Consider the following 20,805-nt stretch of genomic DNA (forward strand, 5'->3'; position numbering starts at 1 on the left):
AGAGGAATACCTGGGAAACCACAAAGGAGCAGGTGAGCGGCGTCTGGGGCCCGGAGCTCAGGCCTGCGCCAGCACCACAAAAGGCCCAGAAGCACCCTGGCCGGCACATCACAGCCCCACAGTGCAGAAAGAGGCAGCTCCATGGGCCTGAGGAGGGGCTGGAACTCAGAGCAGGCACACTTAGGAAGCAGCCAGACAGCCCCCTGCCTGCCCTCCGCTGCCAGGCAGCAGCTCCTACCGTTCCCTGTCCCGACCCCCCAGAACGAGGGAGGTTTACTTCCAGAGGTGAAACCACGAGTCTGCAGACGGAGGGGCCCAGCCCAGCATTGGGCAGGAGGTCCCAGCTGGGAGAGGCTCTGTCCCCCGTGTGGTGGCAGGTGTGGTGACTGCACGGCGAGCTGAGTACCTGCAGCGCAGAGGCAGGGGGAGGCCACGCACATGGCAGCTGGGCCACCAAGGACCCTCAGCCCGAAGTATGGGGCGCCCGGGGGAGCCCTTGGGAATCTGCCTCCACTGTCCTCTGTGGAAGGCCAACAGCTCACTGGGGTGGACAGGAAATGACCTTGGCAACAATGAACCATCATCCTCCGGCCAGCACGGCATGGGAATGCCCAGGTGCCAAGGCCCCCATCCTGATCATAAGAGGGATTTTGGTTCTTTATGGCGAGGGAGATAAAGCCACTCACGTGCTCTCCTGCAACTTGTAACCATGCACAAGCGACCTTGGGGAATCGTTTCACAACCAGACTTGATGGCCTACATTCAAAACCAAGACAACTTTTGTTTCTTAAGGTCAAGGAGAATCACTTTATTTGAAAGTCTCCACTTACAATTTAATTAACTAGTCTCAGTTTGGCAGTAAACCCTGAACAACATGGAGGGTCACAAAGATATCATCATTAAGGAGAAAGGCATCTAAATCATGGGCTCAGAAGCCTCACATGCTGGCCTTTCATCACACACTGGGAGGCCACCTCCGCTTCCTGGGTAAGCACACACCCCACCTGCACAGCTAAATGCAAGTGCTAACCGCACGCTGACACTCCCCTCACAGCCTCTCAGAGGGGCTCCAAGAAGGAAAGACCTGGGAAAGGTACAGATGCAGAGAGACAGAGAAGCATCTCTAACAGCTCCTGCATGGGGCAGGCTGGAAGAGACCCCTCCCCAGCCCACTCTCAGCTCTGCCTTAACTGGAGCACAACGGCTTCCCTGGCCATCAAGAGGGCTGGGTGGTGGCCTGGTGACCTCGGAGTGCCTCCACTCTGAGCAAAAAGTCTTTTATGACCCCATGCTAAGTGTAGGTCTGGAAGGAAGAACTCCCAGAGCAACCGTCAGTGCTCTGTCTCCAATACAGGACAGCAAGTCCTCAGCGGCCAAAACCAGCCCCACACGTCAGCACCAGTCTTAAAAAGTAAGCGAATCCTCTCTCTGTCCTGTGGGGGATTTTTGTGTGGCCCTAACTGCAAGCCACTAGCCACTAGCCCCGAGGCCCTCCTGGGACCCTGCCAGTTTGAAAGTGGGGGGGGGGGGGGGTTGTCCCTAGGTTTTAAGAAAATAAATCCCTCCCTACCTTTACCACACCTGAAAATAACTTTATACTGGGAGGGAACAGGAAGGCCTGGAAGGAGAGGGTGCAGGGGTTCCCAGTGACAAGGCTGCCTCTCCACTCCTCCCACACCCCTAACCCAGGGCCCTCACTGCACTCAATACCCGCTAACTCAGGGCCCTCGCTGAACGCTCAACAACCCCCTAACTCATGGCCCATGCTGTGCGCTCAACGCCTGTTCACACCCACACACTGCAGCTCTGCGCCCACTAACCCACGACCACGCTGTGCATTCAGCATCCCTAACCCATGCCCACACTGCACACTTTGCAAACGGGCACCACGCCACCAGCTGAGAATGCAGGATGGAACGCAGGACCATGTTCAAAGCCAAGGAGAAGGGACAATCAGCTTGGTTTGGGGAGTGCATGTTCGGTTTTCTGACCCTGCCTTCCCCCAGGCTGCGTAGGGGGCGGGGCACTAGAAGGCTCCAGATGTTGGCCAGAGCTGCGAGGGGAGGGGACAGAGCTCTGGGTGCAAGACCCCACAGCTTGGCTGCAGACTGCGGCTCCCTGCGGAAATCCTGGCGCACAGGAAGGACAGGACAGGCTCTGAGCCCACAGGACAACGCAGGGGCCCCCAATGTGGTTGGGAGAGAGCCAGGAGGGCTCCCTGTGTTCAGCACCAACCCAGGACGGGCAGAGCTAGAGGTGATGTGGGAACCACCCAGCCTATGGGTGAGGCCAGAGAGGGGCCAGGCGCTTTAGGGGATGGTAATTCACCACTGCACAGAATCGCTGTGAAAAGCCAATATGGTAACAGAGACCCGAGAACAGTGCCAGCTGCACAGTAAGCAACTAACAGACGGGGGCCGCTGTTCACAGGGGCCAAGTTCAGAGTCTGTGGAGGAGGCTGAATGGGAACCTGGGTGGGTATTCCTAATCCACATATTGTGGATTGCATTAGACAGTTCTCTATTTGATCTTTCTGTACTGGGTAATGCGCCCTCTTCCCACAAATGCAACAAAGCAACCATGTAGGTTTTCAATTGAAGACATCCAAGCAATTTGACTTAAGGACTGGGGACTCCCACTGAGTGAGAACCCACGGGATGCCTGGCCGGCAGGTCCGCAAACCACAGGCCCCAACGCGCCCAGTGCGGAGCCGTGGGAATCCAGGTCCGAGCTCCAACTGGGAAGGCCCTGAGCAGCAGGTGCGTGGGCACAGAGCCCCAGCCTGGGACGAAGGGGGCAAAGAAGGCAGCACCAGGTGGCACGCAGGCCGCACAGCGCATTAACACAACCTCACACACCTGACGCCTGCCACTGCATGAGAGCTCTGCCGTCGCCAGCTCCAGGCGCCCGGATGCAGTGCCGCTCATTCCAGAGCTCGCGTCCGCCGGCAGGCACCTGGTGAGGATGCGAGCAGAGGGGAGGGGATGAAGGACCCCCCAGCCGGGGCCGCACTGCAGGTTCACTCTCTGGCCTCTGACTGCTCCCTTGTAGCAATGACGACAGAATTTTCACTTGGATGGTAATAAAGCCGAATCTAGTTTACTAGGTGTAACTGAATTGTATCTTGAAAGAGTAAGTCAATTTAAACGTTACAATGTCATCAAGACAGCTTTCAGAGAAATTTCATTCAAATCATGTTTAACCAAAATTAGAAACAGAGGGAAGGGAACACATACAAGGAGACAAAGCCGTTCCACACACCGAGGCAGGCCTGCCTGGGGAATGTGCTCGGGCACTGTTACCCTAAGGGTGAAGGTGGAAGATTTTATAACAGTAACGGCCACAGACCCCTCGTTCTCCCTGGGCTCAGTCAGCAGCACCCAGCAGACGAGCACCCTGGGGCCTGGACAGAGGAGCTGCCGGGGAGCCGGTGCCAGACGGGGCCTTTCACCAACCAGCGAGGTTCATCCTGGCCAAGCGAGCCCCAGGGACGAAGCTCCCAGCCCCCAGGGGAGGCGCGGCCCACCCACCACTGACGCACCCACCCACAGTTCCATAATAAGAGGGCGGAGATGAAGACGGGCACCCAGGCTGAACAAGCTTGCGCATGCCGGGCACTGCCGGGCACCGCAGCAACCCTCACAGCCCTTCCCACAGGGACAACGAAGGCTGGGCAGGGACATCCGTCCCCAGGCCTCACCACTGGTGTGTCACAGAGCCAGAGGCTGACTCCGAGTCAGCCGGCTGCCCAAGCCCACACACTGTACCGAACAGTGATTAAGGAAAAGCCGGAAGCATTTAAGAGCTTCTAAGAAGTAAGTCCAAAGCTGGGCCCGTCATCTCCCCTCCTCTCATCCCCACACGGGGCTCTTCAACCAGCCTCGTTGTGCTCGTTTCCCCGGCGCTGCGGACAAAGGCTTGGGGATCCAATTTCCTTCTGGTCTCCAGTCGAGGGCCGTCCTGTTCCTCAGTTTCCTGCCAGCGTACGTGCCATCAGCTTGCCCACTGCTCTGGGCGCCAAGGATGGCTCCCCCCACGTGCCTCGCAGGCGGGATGGGGGCTCCCAGTCTCCACGCCGCCTGCAGGCCGCCCTCAGAGGGCCGGGACTCGCCCCTGGGCAGGGGACAGCCTGCCTTCTAGACACGGCCTGCAGACTTGCCCCCCACCATGGCCCATCCTGGACCCTCTCCTTCCTGCAGGGTGTGCCCAGGGACGGTGGTGAGATCCTCTGTACAGCGGGTGACGGGTGATCTACACACAGTCGCTTCGCAGACCAGCCCCCATGCCGACCAGCCGTAAGGCGTGGGTCTAAAGAAGGGGTGAGAAGGGCCCACCCTTCCCCAGGCCCCCGGCAAGGTCCCCAGGCCAGCTGCACGAGGTTGCCGCCTGCGGAGCTGGCAAGCCCCCTTCACAAAGCTGCCCCGACTGGCAGTCAGCACCGCGTCCCTCGGGACTGGGACCTGTGTGGGAAGGGGTGAGGATGCTCCACCCCTTGTGCACTCACACAGCACTCCTGTCCTCTGACACCCGGTCACTGCCGCTGGACACAGTCGCCTTTTTATTTTCACACAGTCCCCATGCCACCACACCATGAGGCCCCGCAGAGAGCGCTGCACACACATCCTGTGCCTCAACAGTGCCTGAGCAGAGCAGGCGGGCTGTGGCACGCTGCCGACACATTCAGGAACACTCAGCGATGGTCCTGAGCCACGAAGGACATCACAGAGGAAACTGCAGGGACCCAGGAGCCTCAGGCCTGCCCTGGACCAAGGATGGTGTGGCAGCAACACCTTCTTCGGACTGTGGATGGCACCTTCCAGGCTCCAGCCTAACGAAGGGCCTCCTGTAGATCCCCCTCCCTGGCAGGCATGGCCGGTCACTGAGCACAGGGCCCACAGAGCCCTTCCCAGGCTGCACCCAGCTGTCCCCTGCTACTGGCATGCCCAGTATTTCCCCAGCCATTAGCTGCCTGAAGGCCAAGGTCCCACCTGACACTCACTGCACACCAGCCACCCTGCCCTCCTTCCACCTGTGCATCTGCCTGGAACAAGTGTGCTCAGGCAAAGGTGCAGCACACACCAGGCCTGCAGCCAAGGCTGGGGCGGTGCTCTGCCTGGACGACGGACGCATGAAAAACATGCAAATCCCCGAGCGACAGAAAGGCAGCAAGAGCCCTGAGCTCAGCTGGCCTGGTCAGCAAGGTAACCACCCTGGGCAGCACGGGCAGCCACTGCAGCTGGTCTCGTGGACGTGAGTGACACACATGACCTCAGAAGGCCGTCAACCACGGGCACTGCAAAGAAAAAGCCAACCGCCAGCAGCCTGCCCACCTCTGCATGGCTGTGAATGTATTCAGCACAGCGGTCAAGGGTCCCAGGCCAGCCTTTCAGGGAGTAGCCATCATTACGTCAGAAGTGATCAAACCTAATGAGGAAGAGTAACTCCACTTAAAAAAACTGCTCGGGGACCGGCCTCATCACGAGATCTGCCCCGTGAAAGGCCGTGTGAGCTCAGGCGGCCTCCAGCCCCATGGAACAGAATCCCTCCCTCCTGGAGGGCAGGGCCTGCCCCTCCGCCGAGGCCTCGGCAGCAGGAACGTGTAGCGCCAGCACACTCCACGGGCCAGTGAGAACACAGACACCACATCAAGGTGCGGGGTGTGGGTGCGTGGGTGTGCGCACACATACAGCCGACCTTTGAACAACAGGTTTGCACAGCATGGACTCACTTATACATAAAGATACAGTATCTGTAATTGGGTGTAAGGCAGCGGATTCCCTGGGTGATGTGGTCAATAGAATGTACACAGCAGCTCAAACCCATGGCCGTGGCGCTCTCAGCACCAAGTTCTAACCATCTGAGCTAACCAGCCACCGCCCGGACCCGGGCGAATGTCAAGGTCTGAGGGGAGCAGAAGTTCAGGCCAGACAGTTCGGGAGGCAGGAAACCCCTCCCCGCCCAGTGCGCCCCCCCCAGCCCAGACGACCCACCAGCAGGCAGGCAGCCTCCTGGAGGGGCAGGGCGGGCAGCGATTCCCCGTGCTGGCTCTCTCCTCTCTGCTGCACTCTACCACCTTCATATTTCTTTTCTCCTTTTCTACTCTTCTGCATCAGAAGCTAATTGACCCATTTCACAGATAGGTAGCTGCTAGTAGTTCCGTTTGGGGAGAGTTAAAAGTTATATGGGAGTTTCCAAGTGTAGTGTTTGGTGCCCCACCCCCACAGAATTTGGGAGTCAGAAGTACATCTTTAATTTCATATAACCCACCGCACGCAGGGCAGCGCTCTTCTCCCCGTGTCCGAGGAGCAGTGCAGCCCGAAGCTCGGGACAGGCCCCCCTCTGAACCCACCCTTGGAGAGCTGCCGGAAGAGCCACGGGAGGCCTGGTGAAATCTGAAGTCCAGCTGGCGCTGATACTGCACGGGGCCCCGCACAGCCTACTAAGCAGCGCCGGCAGTGCTGCGGGTGGAAAGCCCCTCAGACCGGCTGATGAGGGGCCGGGTCCCTCCGCCTCCCCCAGGGCCTCCCAGGCTCATGGTCCCTCCAAACAACTGCAGAGCGGAGCCCGCACCCCAGGGCCCAGAGGCATGGGGGCTCCGAGCCCTCAGGGGGCAGGTGACGTGCCCCCTCCCCCTCCTCCCGAGGCAGCCCTGTGCCCCACCAGGAACAACCCACTGGCCTCCCCTTCCATGATGATTTCATCCCCCACGAGACAACTCACTAATCTGGGGCAATTCTTGACAATCTGGTGTTCAATCACCCAAAAAAAACACAAGCAGGGGCACAACCAGACTTACACATTTGCTGAGGCTGAGAATCTTCGATTGCTCCTTTTTACGCTGAATAGGTTCTCCATAGGGTTTTTAAATGAGAGATGTTGCAAATATTTCATTTATATCATCTTAGGTCACAAATCACACTTGACAATCGAATGGAGGTGGGGCTGCCCCCAGGTGGGCACCTGTGGCTGCAGCCTTTGAAGGGCCCCAGGGCTGAGCTTGGGGGCGATCGGGCATCGTATGACCCCTCAGGTTGACATCAGATGTAACAGCTGTAACAACACATGTACAAGGCATGCCACTCAGACACACTACAGAGATGTGAAAGTTCACTTTCAAACGTGTAGGCACTGGGGATGTGGTGTGGAGCGTGCATCTCCTCAGGTGTTCAGAGGATGCAATTCCATCAGTCCGCTGGAGTGTCAACAAACATTTATTATGACAGCAGAGAAGTACGGAGTAATTGGCATGAACTGCCGACTCCATGTAGAAAAGCCATTTAACGAGTTTGGAAAAGTTGGACTATCAGCAGAAAGACCCAGAGCGCCGTTCCTGCCCCGAGCTGCTCCTCTGCGGGGCCTGCCCCACTCACTGCACCGCGCACCTGGGCGCCGGGCTCCCCTGGCCCAGGTAGAGACACTTCCCTCTCCCACCTTCGCAGCAGCGCAGACACGGCTGGACAGAGAAATGCAGCAGAGTTCTGGGCACCATTTCCTATTGGAAGCATCAAGAGCCCAAGAGTAATCCCCAAACCCTCTCTCTGTCACAGGAACTGGGCAGGAACACTCCTGATGGCGGCTGCTCCACCCCCAGTCTGGGTGCGGACCCACAGGACAGCGCGGCCCTGCCACGGAGGCCACTGGCCATGTAGCTGAGGAGATGTGCAGGCCATCTGTCTTCAGGGCTAACGGTGCTGTTTGGCTTCTGCCCAACACAGATTTTGACACTCAGCCATTCAGAATTTGGCCAGTGCACATATTCAACACACTCCTAGTGCCAGGCTGTGCGTCTGCACATTCTGTGTGCAGCTCAGATCAAACCTGCCCTGACACAGGAGAGGGCACAGGGCATGAAAGAACTGACATGGCCCCAGAGGAGCCCGAGCTGCTGCTGCTGCTGAGATGGCAAACGGGGTGGGGGGAATGGGGGGAGGGGGAAAAGGGGAGAGGGAGGGACAGCCTTGCAGTGTGACCTCCCGCGCGATAACTGATCCTGGAACCCAGCCTCTGCCCACCCGGCGCAGGCAGACCTGCTCGCCCAACACATTGCACACACACCTCTGCTTGCGGGTCCCCCCCAGGGTCTGCAAACACAGGGAACAAGCATTCCAGGCTCCACAGAAGCTGCCCAGGGGCCAGGGTGACAGCAGCCCCCACAGACCCACCGCAGCTCCAGCATGTGCCAGTGGCCAGAAGCGTGACGCAAAGGTGGCAGAGGGATCCTGGGCCACAGAGCACAGTCAGCAGTTGTCTGATTTATGCACAAATAAAGGTCTTTGTCACATTTACCCACAGTTTGCCACGATGGTGGGTATTTTCACAGACTCAACCAGTGGTGGTGGAGTGAATAACTGCTCTGCGCACAGCCCTTTCCAGAAAAAGTCTGACCTCCACGCAAAGGACAAGAAATTCAAGCGGCTGCCCATGTAGCCCAGAGGACTGAGAACCACATCGGACACTGGAAGTCAATTTCTCCCCAAGAGATGAAACTACATTTGACAACAGATTATGAAATCAAATAAATGTTGGGAAAAAAAAGAGAAAGAAAAGTTTGAGGTTGCTTTTTGAATAACTGACAGCTCCATGACTGTCTCAAAGCCATTCTCAGTGCCATGACCACTGTCCCTTCCCGCGGGCTCTCTCTGGCCTGGATCATTCAACAGCTCCTGGGCCTGCTCTCCCAGTGCCCCCCACATTCAGTCCCCTGGTCTGCCCTCCCACTCACAGCCAGAGCACCCCAGGCACCACCTCATTTCCCACAGGTGGGGCTGGAGGTGGCCTGCTAGGGGCTGACCAGGCCACAGTACTAATTCATTTGCACAAGTTGCTGCTCCTTCACTCCAGGACCAAACAAAGCACTGTTTGGCAGAATAAAAACCCCTAGGGAAGCACCCACCCAAAAAATGTGACCTAAGACTTCAGCTTGTATAGGGCAAGAAACTGTTGGAAGTGGGTGTCTGCTCAGGTCTTAGCAGCCACTCACCAAGAAACCCAAAATCCTTCCCACCTCCCAGTGGCCAGTGCTTTGGTCTACCAGACCTCAGACCCATTCTGGGTGGGGCTTGTCTTCCTAAGGTGATTCTGTCTGCTGCTGTTCCTCCCACACATCCTCTCCTTTCAGTAGATGTTTCACACTGACCACAGGCTGGATCTGAATGTTGATCTGCCCACTTACAGGGCATTTGAGCCCCTAGTCATTGCTGCCCTGGTTATGTTGAAAAAGTAAGTTGCATGTGATTTTATGAGCATTCCTTCCTGAATTACAGTTTCATGGAGACAATGTGAAACACTCAGATTCAGGTGGCCTCTGGGATTTCATATTCATTGAGAGACTTTTTGCTGGATGTAAACTCTAGGGTGACAGTTACATCCTTTCAGCACAATGAAGATATCTTACTGTGTTTTTGTTGAGAAATCAGTTTTCAGATAGCCATTCTTAGAAAATAACCCCTTCTCTAGCTCCTTTCAGAATCTGTCTTTAGTTTAATTAAATTTTACTATGATGTATTTTCATACAGTTTTCTCTTTATTAATTCTTCTTAGGGTTCACTGGCCTCTTAAATCTGTGAATTGGTATATTTCCAGAGTTTGGAAAATGTCTCGGTCTCTTATATCTTCAAATGCTTGTTCATGCTCTCTCCCCTCCTTCTGTGACTCCAAATGAATACACACTAGGCTTTCTGCCCATACCCTCTACATCCTTTCCCTTCTGTATTTTCCATATTTCTAACTCTCTGTGTTTTAGTACGGTTATTTTCTTTCAGCTCCTCTTCTAGTTCACTAACTTTCTCTTTAGCTGTGTCTAATTTATTCAACTTGTCCATTGAATTTTTAATTTGCTTATCGTATTTTACAATTCCAGAAAACCTATTTGGTCATCTTTCAAACTTCTTATACAAGAATGTGTAGTTTCCTATTCCTTTGCAGACATTTTTAACCTTACCTTTTTCTACTTCTTCATACATAGTAACAGTAATAGTTTTATAGTATGTGCCTAAGACTATAAAAGCATAACATCTGTGGGCCAGTTTCTGTTACCTATTGTTTCTATTTGGCCTCACTCAAGGAATCTTAAATGTGTGATAACGTTTGACTGTGTGCAGGTCATTGCAACTGAAAAATAACCATATTTGTAGCAACAATTAGAGTTCTGGCAACTTTGTCCAGAAAGGATTTTGTTTTTTCTCCTAAGCACTTTGAGGACTCCAGTACAGAAGTACCATAGTTGAAGTTCAGACAACTCTGGTCCTCCCAGGTGACACATAATGAGATTGTAAGACTGTCCGAGGATTGCTTCAGCTCAAGTTCGCCCTGAAGGTCACGCATCTAGTCTCAGAAAGTATATGGGTGTTTCTCAGATACCCCATCTTGGATAAACTAGGGTTTGAGTTTAAACCAATTCACTCCATGAGGCTGTCAAAATTACAATTCACTTTGAGATTATTTCTTCTGGATTAGCAGATGCCCTTGGGACAACAATGGCTTCTAGTGCCATGCTTATCCCTCTGGGTTCTAGTATCCTCCAAGAATCTAGCCAGGAAGATTTTCTAGTTAGCAGTTCAATGCTTTTAAGAAAGTTGTTTTCTCTTTTTTCTTTCTGTTTCTTTCCTTTTTCTCCCCATATTTGTTTGCTAGCTTTTAAAAAAAAATCTTATTCAATTTGTTTCAGGGCAATGTGGTTGTTATTATCTAGCCCACCACTACTGGAAGGGGAGGTTCCCCATACTCTCACCTTTTCTATAATTTCACATTAAGTGTCTCAAGTCTCCATCACTCATTTGGTGGGAAGTCCCACAGTTTCTGTCCCAGAAACTACAGGGGGATCCTCTGCAGTTTCTCACTGGCCAGCCTATCTCTCCTGAGATGGACCATTACTCCTCACCCAGCACAGTCTCAGCCCGTCCTGCTTTCCACCTGACCCCATTACAAGTATGAACCTCTTTCTTCATTCACAGCACCTTCCTGCCTATGTGTTTAAGTACGATGGCTTTGTAATACAGTTTGAAATCAGAGAGTATGATGACTCCACTTTGTTCTTTCTGAAGATTGCTTTGATTATTTGGAGCCTTGGTGGTTCCATACAAATTTTAGGATTTTTTCTTCTATTTCTGTGAAAAATGCCATTGGAATTTTGATAGATATTGCACCAAATGTGCATACTGCTTTGGGTAGTATGGACATTTTAACAAAATTAATTATTCCAATTCATGGGGACAGAGTTCCATTTATTTGTGTCTTCTTCAATTTTTCTCTTAACATATAGCTCTTGTAGTTTTCACCATACAGCTCTTTCACTTCCTTGGTTAAATTTATTCCTAGGGTTTTTATTCCTTTTGATGTAATTGTCTAAGTGGAATTTTCTTAATTTCTCTTTCTCATAGTTCATTATTAGTGTAAAGATATGCAACAGATTTCTGCATATTGATTTTGTACCCTGCAACTTTACTACATTTGTTTATTGGTTCCAACAGTTTTTTGATGGAGTCTTTAGGGTTTTCTATATATAGTATCATGTCATCTGCAAATAGTGACAATTTTACTTGTTCATTTCCAATTTGGGTGCCTATTATTGTTTTCCTTGCCTAATTGCTTTGGCAAGGACTTCCAATATTACGCTGAATAAAAGTGGTGAGAGTGGGTACCCTTGTGTTGTTCCTGATCTTAAGAGGAAAAGTTGCCAGCTTTTTACCACTAAGTCTGATGTTAAGTGTGGGCTTAACATACATGGCCTTTATTATGTTGATATAACTTCCCTCTATACTTGCTTTGTTGAGTTTTTATCATAAATGGGTGTTGAATTTTGTCAAATGATTTTTCTGCATCTATTGAGATGACTGTATGATTTTTACCCTTAATTTTGTTAATGTGGTGTATCATAATTGCTTTGCAGATGTTGAAACATCTTTGTATCATCCCTGGAATAAATCCCACTTGATCGTGGTGTAGGATCCTTTTGATATAGTGTTGAATTCAGTTTGCTAATATTTTGCTGAGGTTTTTGCATCTATGTACATCAGCGATATTGGCCTCTAGTTTTCTTTTCTGTGGCATCCTTGCCTTGTTTAGGTATCATGGCAATGCTGGCCTCATAACATATGCTTGGAAAAGTTCCCTCCTCTTCTATTTTTTTGGAAGAGTTTGAGAAGAAATGGTATTAGTTCTTTGAATATTTGGTAGAATTTACCAATGAAGCCATCAAGCCTTTTGTCTGTTGGGAGGCTTTTAATTATTGATTCAATCTCCTCGCTAGTCATCAGTCTGTTCAGATTTTCTACTTCATTATGATTTGGTCTGGGTAGGTTGTATGTTTCTAGGAATTTATCCATTTCTTCTAGGTTGTCCAATTGGTTGGCATACAATTGCTCAGAGTAGTCTCTTATGATCCTTTTTATTTCTGTGGTGTTGACTGTAGCATATCCTCTTTCATTTCTGATTTTATTTTTTGAGTCCTCTCTCTTTTATTCTCAATGAGGTCAGCTAAAGATTTGTCAATTTTGTGTCTTTTCAAAGAACCAGCCCTTAGTTTCATTAATCTTTGGTATAGTTTCCGTAGACTCTTATTTCATTTATTTCTTCTCTGAACTTTGTTATTGCCTTCCTCTTACTAACGTTGGGTTTTTGTTCTTCTTTTTCTAGTTTTTGAGGTGTGAAGATAGATTGAGGCTTTTCTTCTTTCTTGAAGGGGCTTGTATCACTATGAATTTACCTCTCAGAAATGCTTTTGCTGCAGCCAGTAAATTTTGATGTGCTACATTTCTATTTATCTCAAGGTACATTTTGATTTCTCTTGATTTCTTCTTTGGTCCACTGGATTTTCAGTAGCATACTGTTTAACCACATATTTGTGAATTTCCAGTTTTCTTTTTGTAATTAATTAACCTCATCTTTCTTAATCAAAAGTCCATGAAGGTACATACCTTCACCAAAGTGCCAAAAAGTTCTGAATAAATGCTCTCCTTCCCCTAAAATGCAGAAATGAGGCAGCATTTTGTCTTAAAGCAATTTTTTCTTCCTGGTATATCACGCCCTTAATGATATCTTTAGAGTCCCTGAAAAAGCCCCAAGCCCACAAATTCTCCGAGATGAGTGATGAGATGGGTGGAAGGGGGGAACTTCATGCAGCTGAGGCCTGCAGATACTGCCCCCAAGTGGCTGCTGGGGGTCATGGCACCCACCAGCCACGGAGCCCAAACTGTCAATTCTGTACACTTACAGTTTGAAAAGCCTGGGTATTTTGAGGGCATCACAGAAATTCTTTAAGGTTTAATTAGAAGAATAGTTACAAAACAGGTTACACAGTTTAACCTATTATGAAAAAAATTCTTCTCTGTTGTGAAGAGCTCCTCCTTTAAACAAAAAAAACACAGGATGAAAATACCCTTCTCAGAAGCTACACTAAAAATAAAAAGGTGATTTATTAAGAAGCACAGCTCTGGCTGAGACTCTGTGACTGTTGTTCCTGCTCTTTCAAACAATCACCCCGCAAATCTGTGATGTGCTTCTCTCTAAATCACAGCAGAGAAAATTGGTGCAAGTATTTCCCATGCTACTGCAACTGGAACAAGTGAGCATGAACCACGAGTTTCCAACCTCCAAGAAAACAGAAAATATGCCTTCTGAGGACGCAGGAGAAAAAGAAGAACCTGCTAAGAAAGTGTAATTCACTTCTACAGCAAATTGTACTTCAAAGACTAAATGAGACTGAGAGAGTTGTGAGCCTGTTTCTAGGGAAAAATTCCAACTATGTCAAAAAAGATCTCACTGTGAAGCTAAACATAAATGTACGTAAATGCAGTTACATAAGCCAAAAACTACATTTTGAATAGATAGGTTGAAAAGCAGCTAAATATACTGAATCAAAATAAAGGATTATTGGAAGAATTGTGTAAAACTTCATCATACGGAAATTAGGTAATAACCATTAGATACATAGTTGAAAATCAGATTCAATCAAGGAACAAAATGGAGTTTGTAATTTGTATGACTCCATTTTATAATGTCATTCAATAGTTTCCCAAACCAAGTGTCTTTCCTGGGGAGATTTTTACCATTAGCATTTTCTACTGCTCAAGGTACAGCAAGGGAAAAGCCCGTGATGGGCAGGCGGCACCGGAACGCACACCGCCATGTCGATATCATAAGCAAAGCACAATTTCTCTCGACAGTCAGGGAAATCGGCCGCCGAGCTCAAGTGGGCTCTTTGTGAAGAACAGTTCTCTTCTCCGTACCTCCCAATGACCGGCTGTTGTCACAAATCTATGCTTGGCTCTGCTTGGTATCACTTTGTTAATGCTCTGTTCATTAATTTAACAAACTATCAGGAGAATATGCTTGGAACGGGTAAGCATTATCTCTCAACTTCCATTTAATTAAATTCTGCTATTGCAATATGACAGTCAGCATATCATAGGGGGAATTATTTTAAGGATGAAGGTAAAAGTATTTCAAAGCCCCCACTTAAACAGGAATACATAATCTAAAATGGCCTGAGTACACACTATCATTTTTCTATAATACTAAAGATGTTATTTCCAGAGTTGGTAATTAATTCGATTCCATGGAGAAATTGTGCCAGCATCCTTGATAGCAAGATGATGCACAAAGGCAGGGGACGGAGTGCCAAAGGACAGCCCTAGACAGCCATGCTGTCGCCCAGATTATGACAATCACCAGGCTTAATCAGGAGGGAGAGCTGCCTGCTTCTCGCACACACTCGTTATTTCCTGCAAAGTGACTGCAGTGAATTCGGATTACATCGCCTTAAGGAAAGGAATGGGAGCAGCCCCCCGCCCACGACCACCTTCAGAAGGATGCGCGGCACCGCCCTCCCGCGTGAGCCAGTCCCTGCAGAGCCAGGGCCCACGGGCTGAGTGAGGACAGCAGCCTGCTGCGTGCAGGGCCGGGGCCACGCCTGCCCAGGCACGCGGTGTGCACAACCCTGGCTTACCGTCTATCCGGCTCACGAGCTCTTCTAACATTTTCACTTTCATTTGAATTCCAGGTTGGGCGAAGGTGTAGTTGTCCTAAGGAAAAAAATAACAACAAATATCATATATATAGAAAATAAAAACACACTTTCCAAAGAGGAAAAGCAGTTGGAGCAAAGGTGAGCAGCTTTATAACAACAAACTCGCAAGCTCTTAGGTCAGGCTGCGTTACTTGGCCAAAGCGCGTCATTGAGCCTTACTTTGAGAAGGTCAAGTCCAACCGCCCACGTCAAAGGGTGAGCACACCTGTCTGGGGGATACTGAATGGAGCATTTCTACGTGTAAATCTAAGATGTTTACATTCAAACTGAATGGGCCTGGATGGGCACAGCTCACTGAGACGAAGTGTCTGCTCGGAGCAGCTGCCTGGCAGGCACTGGGCAGCAAGCACTCTGCACGGCCAGGGAGCTGACACAAAATGGCCACCGTGCCTGGGCTGGCGGTGCCGGCGTCAGGCCGACAATCAGCGGGCCAGGGGCACAGCCACAGCTGAGGAAAGTGTGAACAGGAAACTGTACTCCCGAGGTTCAGAAAGTAGGACAGGAAAGCCAGTGCAGGCTCCACGCAGGGAAAGGCCTTCAGCCAGACAGACCAGCAGGGGAGCCCGGCTCAGTTACCTCGGAGCTGCGTGAGTGCGGCAGGTGCCGCCAGCCCTCTGGGCTCCAGTCTGTGACTACAAACTAGGAAGAGTGATGTGCCTCCATTGCTCTGCGGCTGCAAGGCAACAACGCCAGGGCATGTGTCCCGGAATTCAGGGGCAGCGGTGCCCCACCACGTCACCCAAGGGCACAGACTAGCTGGAGCGGGAAGTCGGCCCAAGGTGCCTGCCGTGGCCACTCCCCACAGGACTGCCGCCTCACCTCAGCCAGCACCCAGACCTTTCATTACCAGGGTTTTGGCTAGACTCGCGCAGACCACTTAGAGCCCTTGATGATGACCACAGGAGGCACAATGACAGCCCCTAAAAGACGCCTGCAGCTGACCCCTGGAAGCTGCCAAAGGGCAGCGAGGTTGATAACCACTGACCAAGGGAGATGACCCCGGGGGTCCTCACATGTGGTAGAGGGGGGCAGGGGCCCAGGTCAGAGAGCAGCCACGTGAGAAGGACTGGACCCCGCTGCTGGCTTGGAGGGTGGAAGAAGGGGCCACGAGCCCTAAGTGCAGGCTGGGAAAAGGCAAGACAGTAAATGCTTCCCAAGAGCCTCTGGGGGTGCAGGCCTGCCCACACCTTGATCTAGGCCACGAGATGCACAGCAGACTGACCTCCACGACTGCGAGATGCCGAACCTGGGCTGCTTTAGGCCACTAGGTCTACGGTGACCTGTCACAGCAGCCATAGGAAACCAACAGGAGGCGTGGAGGACACTCTCTGTTGGGGCCCCTAAGACCCACAAAGAAACAAAAAGGCAGGGAGGGGCCTGCAGGTCCTTGAGCACTAATGGGCACCCGGGATTCGTGGGGCTCGTGCTGGCCTGGAGAGGGCAGCTTGTCCTCAGGGGTGGCACTGGGGAGCCACACCAGCTGCAGCAGGAAGCGAGGCACCTGGCCTCTGCGGGGAGTGGGTGAGGCATGAGCCACAGGCAGCTGCAGCCCCGGCAGCCCCGGGCATCCAAGGCAAGTGCGCAACCACACAGACAGAGGCCTTGCAGCCGGCTGGGTGGCAGGGGGTGCCCTGCTGAGGCAGCAGTTATCTGCACCCGGCACAGAGCACAGGGGGTGCTGGCTTCACACACCTGTCCCCATGTCTCAGCCTGCACCCAGGGCCCAGGAGGGAAGTGGAGGACAGGTCTGGACTTGATGTGGGAAGTGCTCAGAGCACGATGCTCTGGATGGCCGAGCATCCGAGCGGGCAGACCCTGCCTGCATGCCCGCTGAGGGGGCAGTCCCACAGACCTGAGGCCCAGGAGGAGGGACCAGGAAGCATGCGGCGCAGGAAGCAGCCCTCAGGAGGTCCTGGGGACGTGGCAACAGCACCTATGTGCCACCAGCGCCAGAATCTGCAGGGGGTTTCCAGGTGAGACAGAGGTGCACTGGCTGCAGCGTCTGAGGCCAGGAGTCAGGTGGGCAGTACTTGCCTCTGGGGCTCACAGACAGGCGCACAGCGACATGCTAACTGGAGCAGTGCAGCAGGCCCTGCAGCACAAAACTAAAAATGCCAACAGGGCAACAGAAACGGAAAATGAACAATCAGACCTAACCTCTTGCTGGAAGGTTTCTCCCTAGCGGATCTCTAGTGACGGGCTCTGGATTCCAAACTGTCACTTCTCCACAAGGGCAAAACCAGGAGGACCTCACTCAGTGCGACGGCAAGACCCCTCCACGGCCCTGGGCTCCAGGGGTGGGCTCCCCAGGGGCTCTGCCTCAGGGGCCTGGGCGCGATCTGTTTTCTCGAACGGGTGACAAGCCTGTGGTCCTGCTACACGCTGAACTCCTGAGACGGGGAAGCCGTCAGGGGCACGCGCATAGCGGACAGGACTCTGGGCCCCGCCAGGCACTGCACATCCCAGGGAGACTCCCGGACCCTCTCCCGCTGCAACGCAGCAGCACATGTGGAGGGTAATTGCGAGCTTCAATGCATTTAAACTTTAATGGGGAAAACAAATTTTAGTTTTGGACTCAAACTTGGCAAGGGTCAGCCTGTAACACTTGATTTCTCTCTGGGAAGTGGAGAACAAGAGGAGATTGATATTCAGATTTGGGGCATGCCGTGTTGTTGCAAGTTTCTACATTGCTGTTCAACCTCACAGCTGAGTTTCTAATGAGCCGGTTGAACCACAGGCTGGATGTGATTAAGGATGAGAAACGAACTAGACTGATTTTGCAGCCTTAGGTAGAGGGGCCTTGCAGATTATTAACATCAGATCCTTACAAATTTCAGAGCCGTACAGGGCGCATTCTAACACCCTCCGCCAGTGGTCCCAGGAGAGTGCTCAGGGGTTGGGGGGCCCCCAGGAGCTGCCCCATCCTGACAGACTGCGGCTCTCTGAGGAAATTCAGTTGGTGCGATTTATGCACTTTCTCTGTTCCCAAAATACTCACTCCAAGACAGCACCTTGTCAATCCTTAGACCTGGGAGAATAAAACAGACTGTGGGTTCAGCCCTTCTTGTGCTTCTCAGAGTCTGCTGCTCCCCTGGGAAGGCTGCTCCTCCGGGAAGGCTGGTCCCCCAGGAAGGCTAATCCCCTGGGAAGGTTGGTCCCCCAGGAAGGCTGATCCCCTGGAAAGGGTGCTCCCCCAGAAAGGCTGTTCCCCCAGGAAGGGTGTTCCCCCAGGGTGGCCAGTCCCCCGGAAAGGCTGCTCCCCCGGGGAAGGCTGATCCCTCCGGAAGGCTGCTCCCCCGGGAAGGCTGGTCCCTCAGGAAGGCTTTGTCCCACGTGAAGGTGGCCTGCCTTGCCCTGCCTTGGCTCTGTTAGGGTAGGAGAGCCTGAATAACCCTGGGATTCAATCAGCCAGTTTATTTGGCCCTCACACTAAGATGGGATTTCAAGCTTCTCATTTCGAAGAAATAAAAGTTATTCTTTGGTCTCCATCTGCCACTATCTTGTTATATTTCTCAATCTGTTCAAAACCTAGGTAGGGAAGATGAGTTCTCTTGGAAATCCAAATAATGAAAAAAGAGTATTACTTAAGAGCCTTAAAAAAAAAAATCTGTAATTTGAAAAGACCAGAAAAGGTTGAAAGGTGTGGCCTTGGCATCTGGGTTTAGGCCAGGGACAGAGAAGACCAGCTCTCAGCGGGCTCTGGCCCAGACGACACGAGGGCAGCGCCCAGAGAGTCTGGGGCCCAGCATGTCAGCTGCACGAGCCCAGGCCACAGCCAGCCCTGCTCAGCAGCCAGCTGGCCTCTGAAGGGCGTGCCAAGGACATTCCAGGGCCAGAAGGCTGAGGGAGGAGGTGTGAGGGCAGGGCATCCCAAGGCCCCAGCAATGAGCTCTGCGCAGGCACCTGGCACTCAGCGCCCCCGGCTGCCTGCTGCCCCGCAAGACCCCACTCCCCCTGCACGTCAGATCAGAGCACGGGTGCTGCCTGCTTAGGGCCAGGAAACCAGATTCCCCTTCAGGACACCGCCCACAGCACCCGGCGCAAACACACAGCCAAGCACCCCCTGAGGCAGACAACGTGCTCAGTGGCCATGTGAATGGGCGGGCAAGACAGGATTATGAGAACACCATACCTTTGTAGAAGTATTAATAGTAATAATAACAACACTCCCTTCACAAAATCATTCGTATCCTTTCAAATAGAGACTTGATTTTATGTATTTAAAGAAGAGGTATACAAAGCTTATGGGTCCAGGGAAGGCAGGTCTGAGGAATACAGCGGTCATCTGGGAGCTGCTTTACAGGAGGCGAAGTCCACAGCAGCAGAGAACAACATCAGAGCGCTCGGCCGCCTCACACCTGTGCCGTCCCCACCTCACACTCTAACAGTGACAAATGGCACTTCCCATGCTCTTCAGAAAGGAAATGGAATGACATTTTCTGGAAGGAGCATTTCAGAGAATTGCTGGAAAATAGATTCGTGTCAGCTTAGCTGCGTGGGCCTAGCACCCAGCTATTAAACTGTGGCTCAGGGGCAACTAGGATCCCTCCTGTGCCCGGAACAAGAGGCTGCTCCCCAGGATACAGACCCACCTCCTCTCCAAGCCCCACCCCCCTTTTCCAGGCCAGTCTCACTCCTGAGGAGCTTCTTTCTTATGCTGTGCCTTCCTCCCCAGCCCTGGGCCTCTGGAACTCTCAGGAAGCCCATTCTGTGAACAGTGGCCTGAAGAGAGTCCATTTCCTTCAACTCTGACAGGTGCCCGCAGGCCACCTGGCCACAGCCCAGGCAAAGGACCCCACACGGGTTCTGGCGCAGGGGACAGAGGGCTCGAAGGCACTGCCCCAAAGCACTCAGCTTCTATCCAGTAAATGCATTAGCCCAATTCACGCAGTGGATGCACCCACCCAGCATAAGACAGAACCACATCAGACTACGAGTTCCTTCATCTGCTCCGTACACACTGAGTGTCCCCTAGAGGTGGACGAGACACTGCGTCCTGGGTGGGGACAGCATGCAGACAAGCAGGCCTGGAGCTGCTGGCCTTAGTCAGCCCTGTTTGCAAGGTTGGCCCTGCCTGGGCTGGCGCCTGGGTCCTTGGATTCCAGCAGTGTTCCCACCATTCCCACAAATCAGAATAGCTCTCTGTGCCTCAGCTGAACAATGTGGTTTATGCTGAACCCCTGCTTTCTTTCTGGGAGTCTGGAATCTGGTATGCGCCTGGCAGAGTGTTCCTCTGTGACCAGCCCCTGGTAAAAAGCCCAGGCGCTGGGTCTCTGAGGAGCTCCCTGGTTCACCACATTCCACCTGTGTTGCCACAACTGGACACTGGCAGATTCCAGCACGTCCTGCACCTCTCCTCTAGGGCAGGACTCCATGAAGCTTGTCTGCTTTCCTCTGGACTCTGCTTTGCACACTTGCACTGGAACAAATCATGGCCGTGAGTGCAACAACATGCTGAGCTGGGGCATCCCTGAATCCAGGGGTGGTCTTTGGGTCACCCACACTGTCTGGAATAAAACAAACAAGGGCCCTTCTGTTCACAGACAGAACAGTCTGGTTGTTAAGCAAATGGCGATCACACAGGCCACACAAATACATGTGAAGGGGGGCCTGCCATCCCCACATAGAACAGGGGCCCTGACCTGAGGACCATGCTGAGGACATGAGGCCTGAGCAGAGACACGGAAGGAAAGCGCCTCCCACGGCAGAATGAAGACGAGTGTGCTGAAGGGGTGGCGGGGGAGCCGGACACGGTGGGGGTGAAGGGCAAGGCCCCAGCA

General features: G+C 52.3%; 1 protein-coding gene across 3 annotated transcripts in view; it reads right to left on the minus strand.

The window, feature by feature from the left end:
• The window catches only part of TBC1D22A (TBC1 domain family member 22A), a 328,715-nt gene that overhangs the window by 103,344 nt on the left and 204,566 nt on the right, over positions 1-20,805 (minus strand). For all 3 annotated transcript variants that reach the window (XM_036906615.2, XM_036906613.2, XM_036906611.2), the window contains exon 10: positions 14,945-15,020. In XM_036906615.2, the coding sequence (XP_036762510.1) occupies positions 14,945-15,020 (76 nt within the window). The remainder of the gene's footprint in view (positions 1-14,944; positions 15,021-20,805) is intronic.

Source organism: Manis pentadactyla, chromosome 10 (genome assembly GCF_030020395.1).
Source record: "Manis pentadactyla isolate mManPen7 chromosome 10, mManPen7.hap1, whole genome shotgun sequence".
Lineage (NCBI taxonomy): Eukaryota > Metazoa > Chordata > Mammalia > Pholidota > Manidae > Manis > Manis pentadactyla.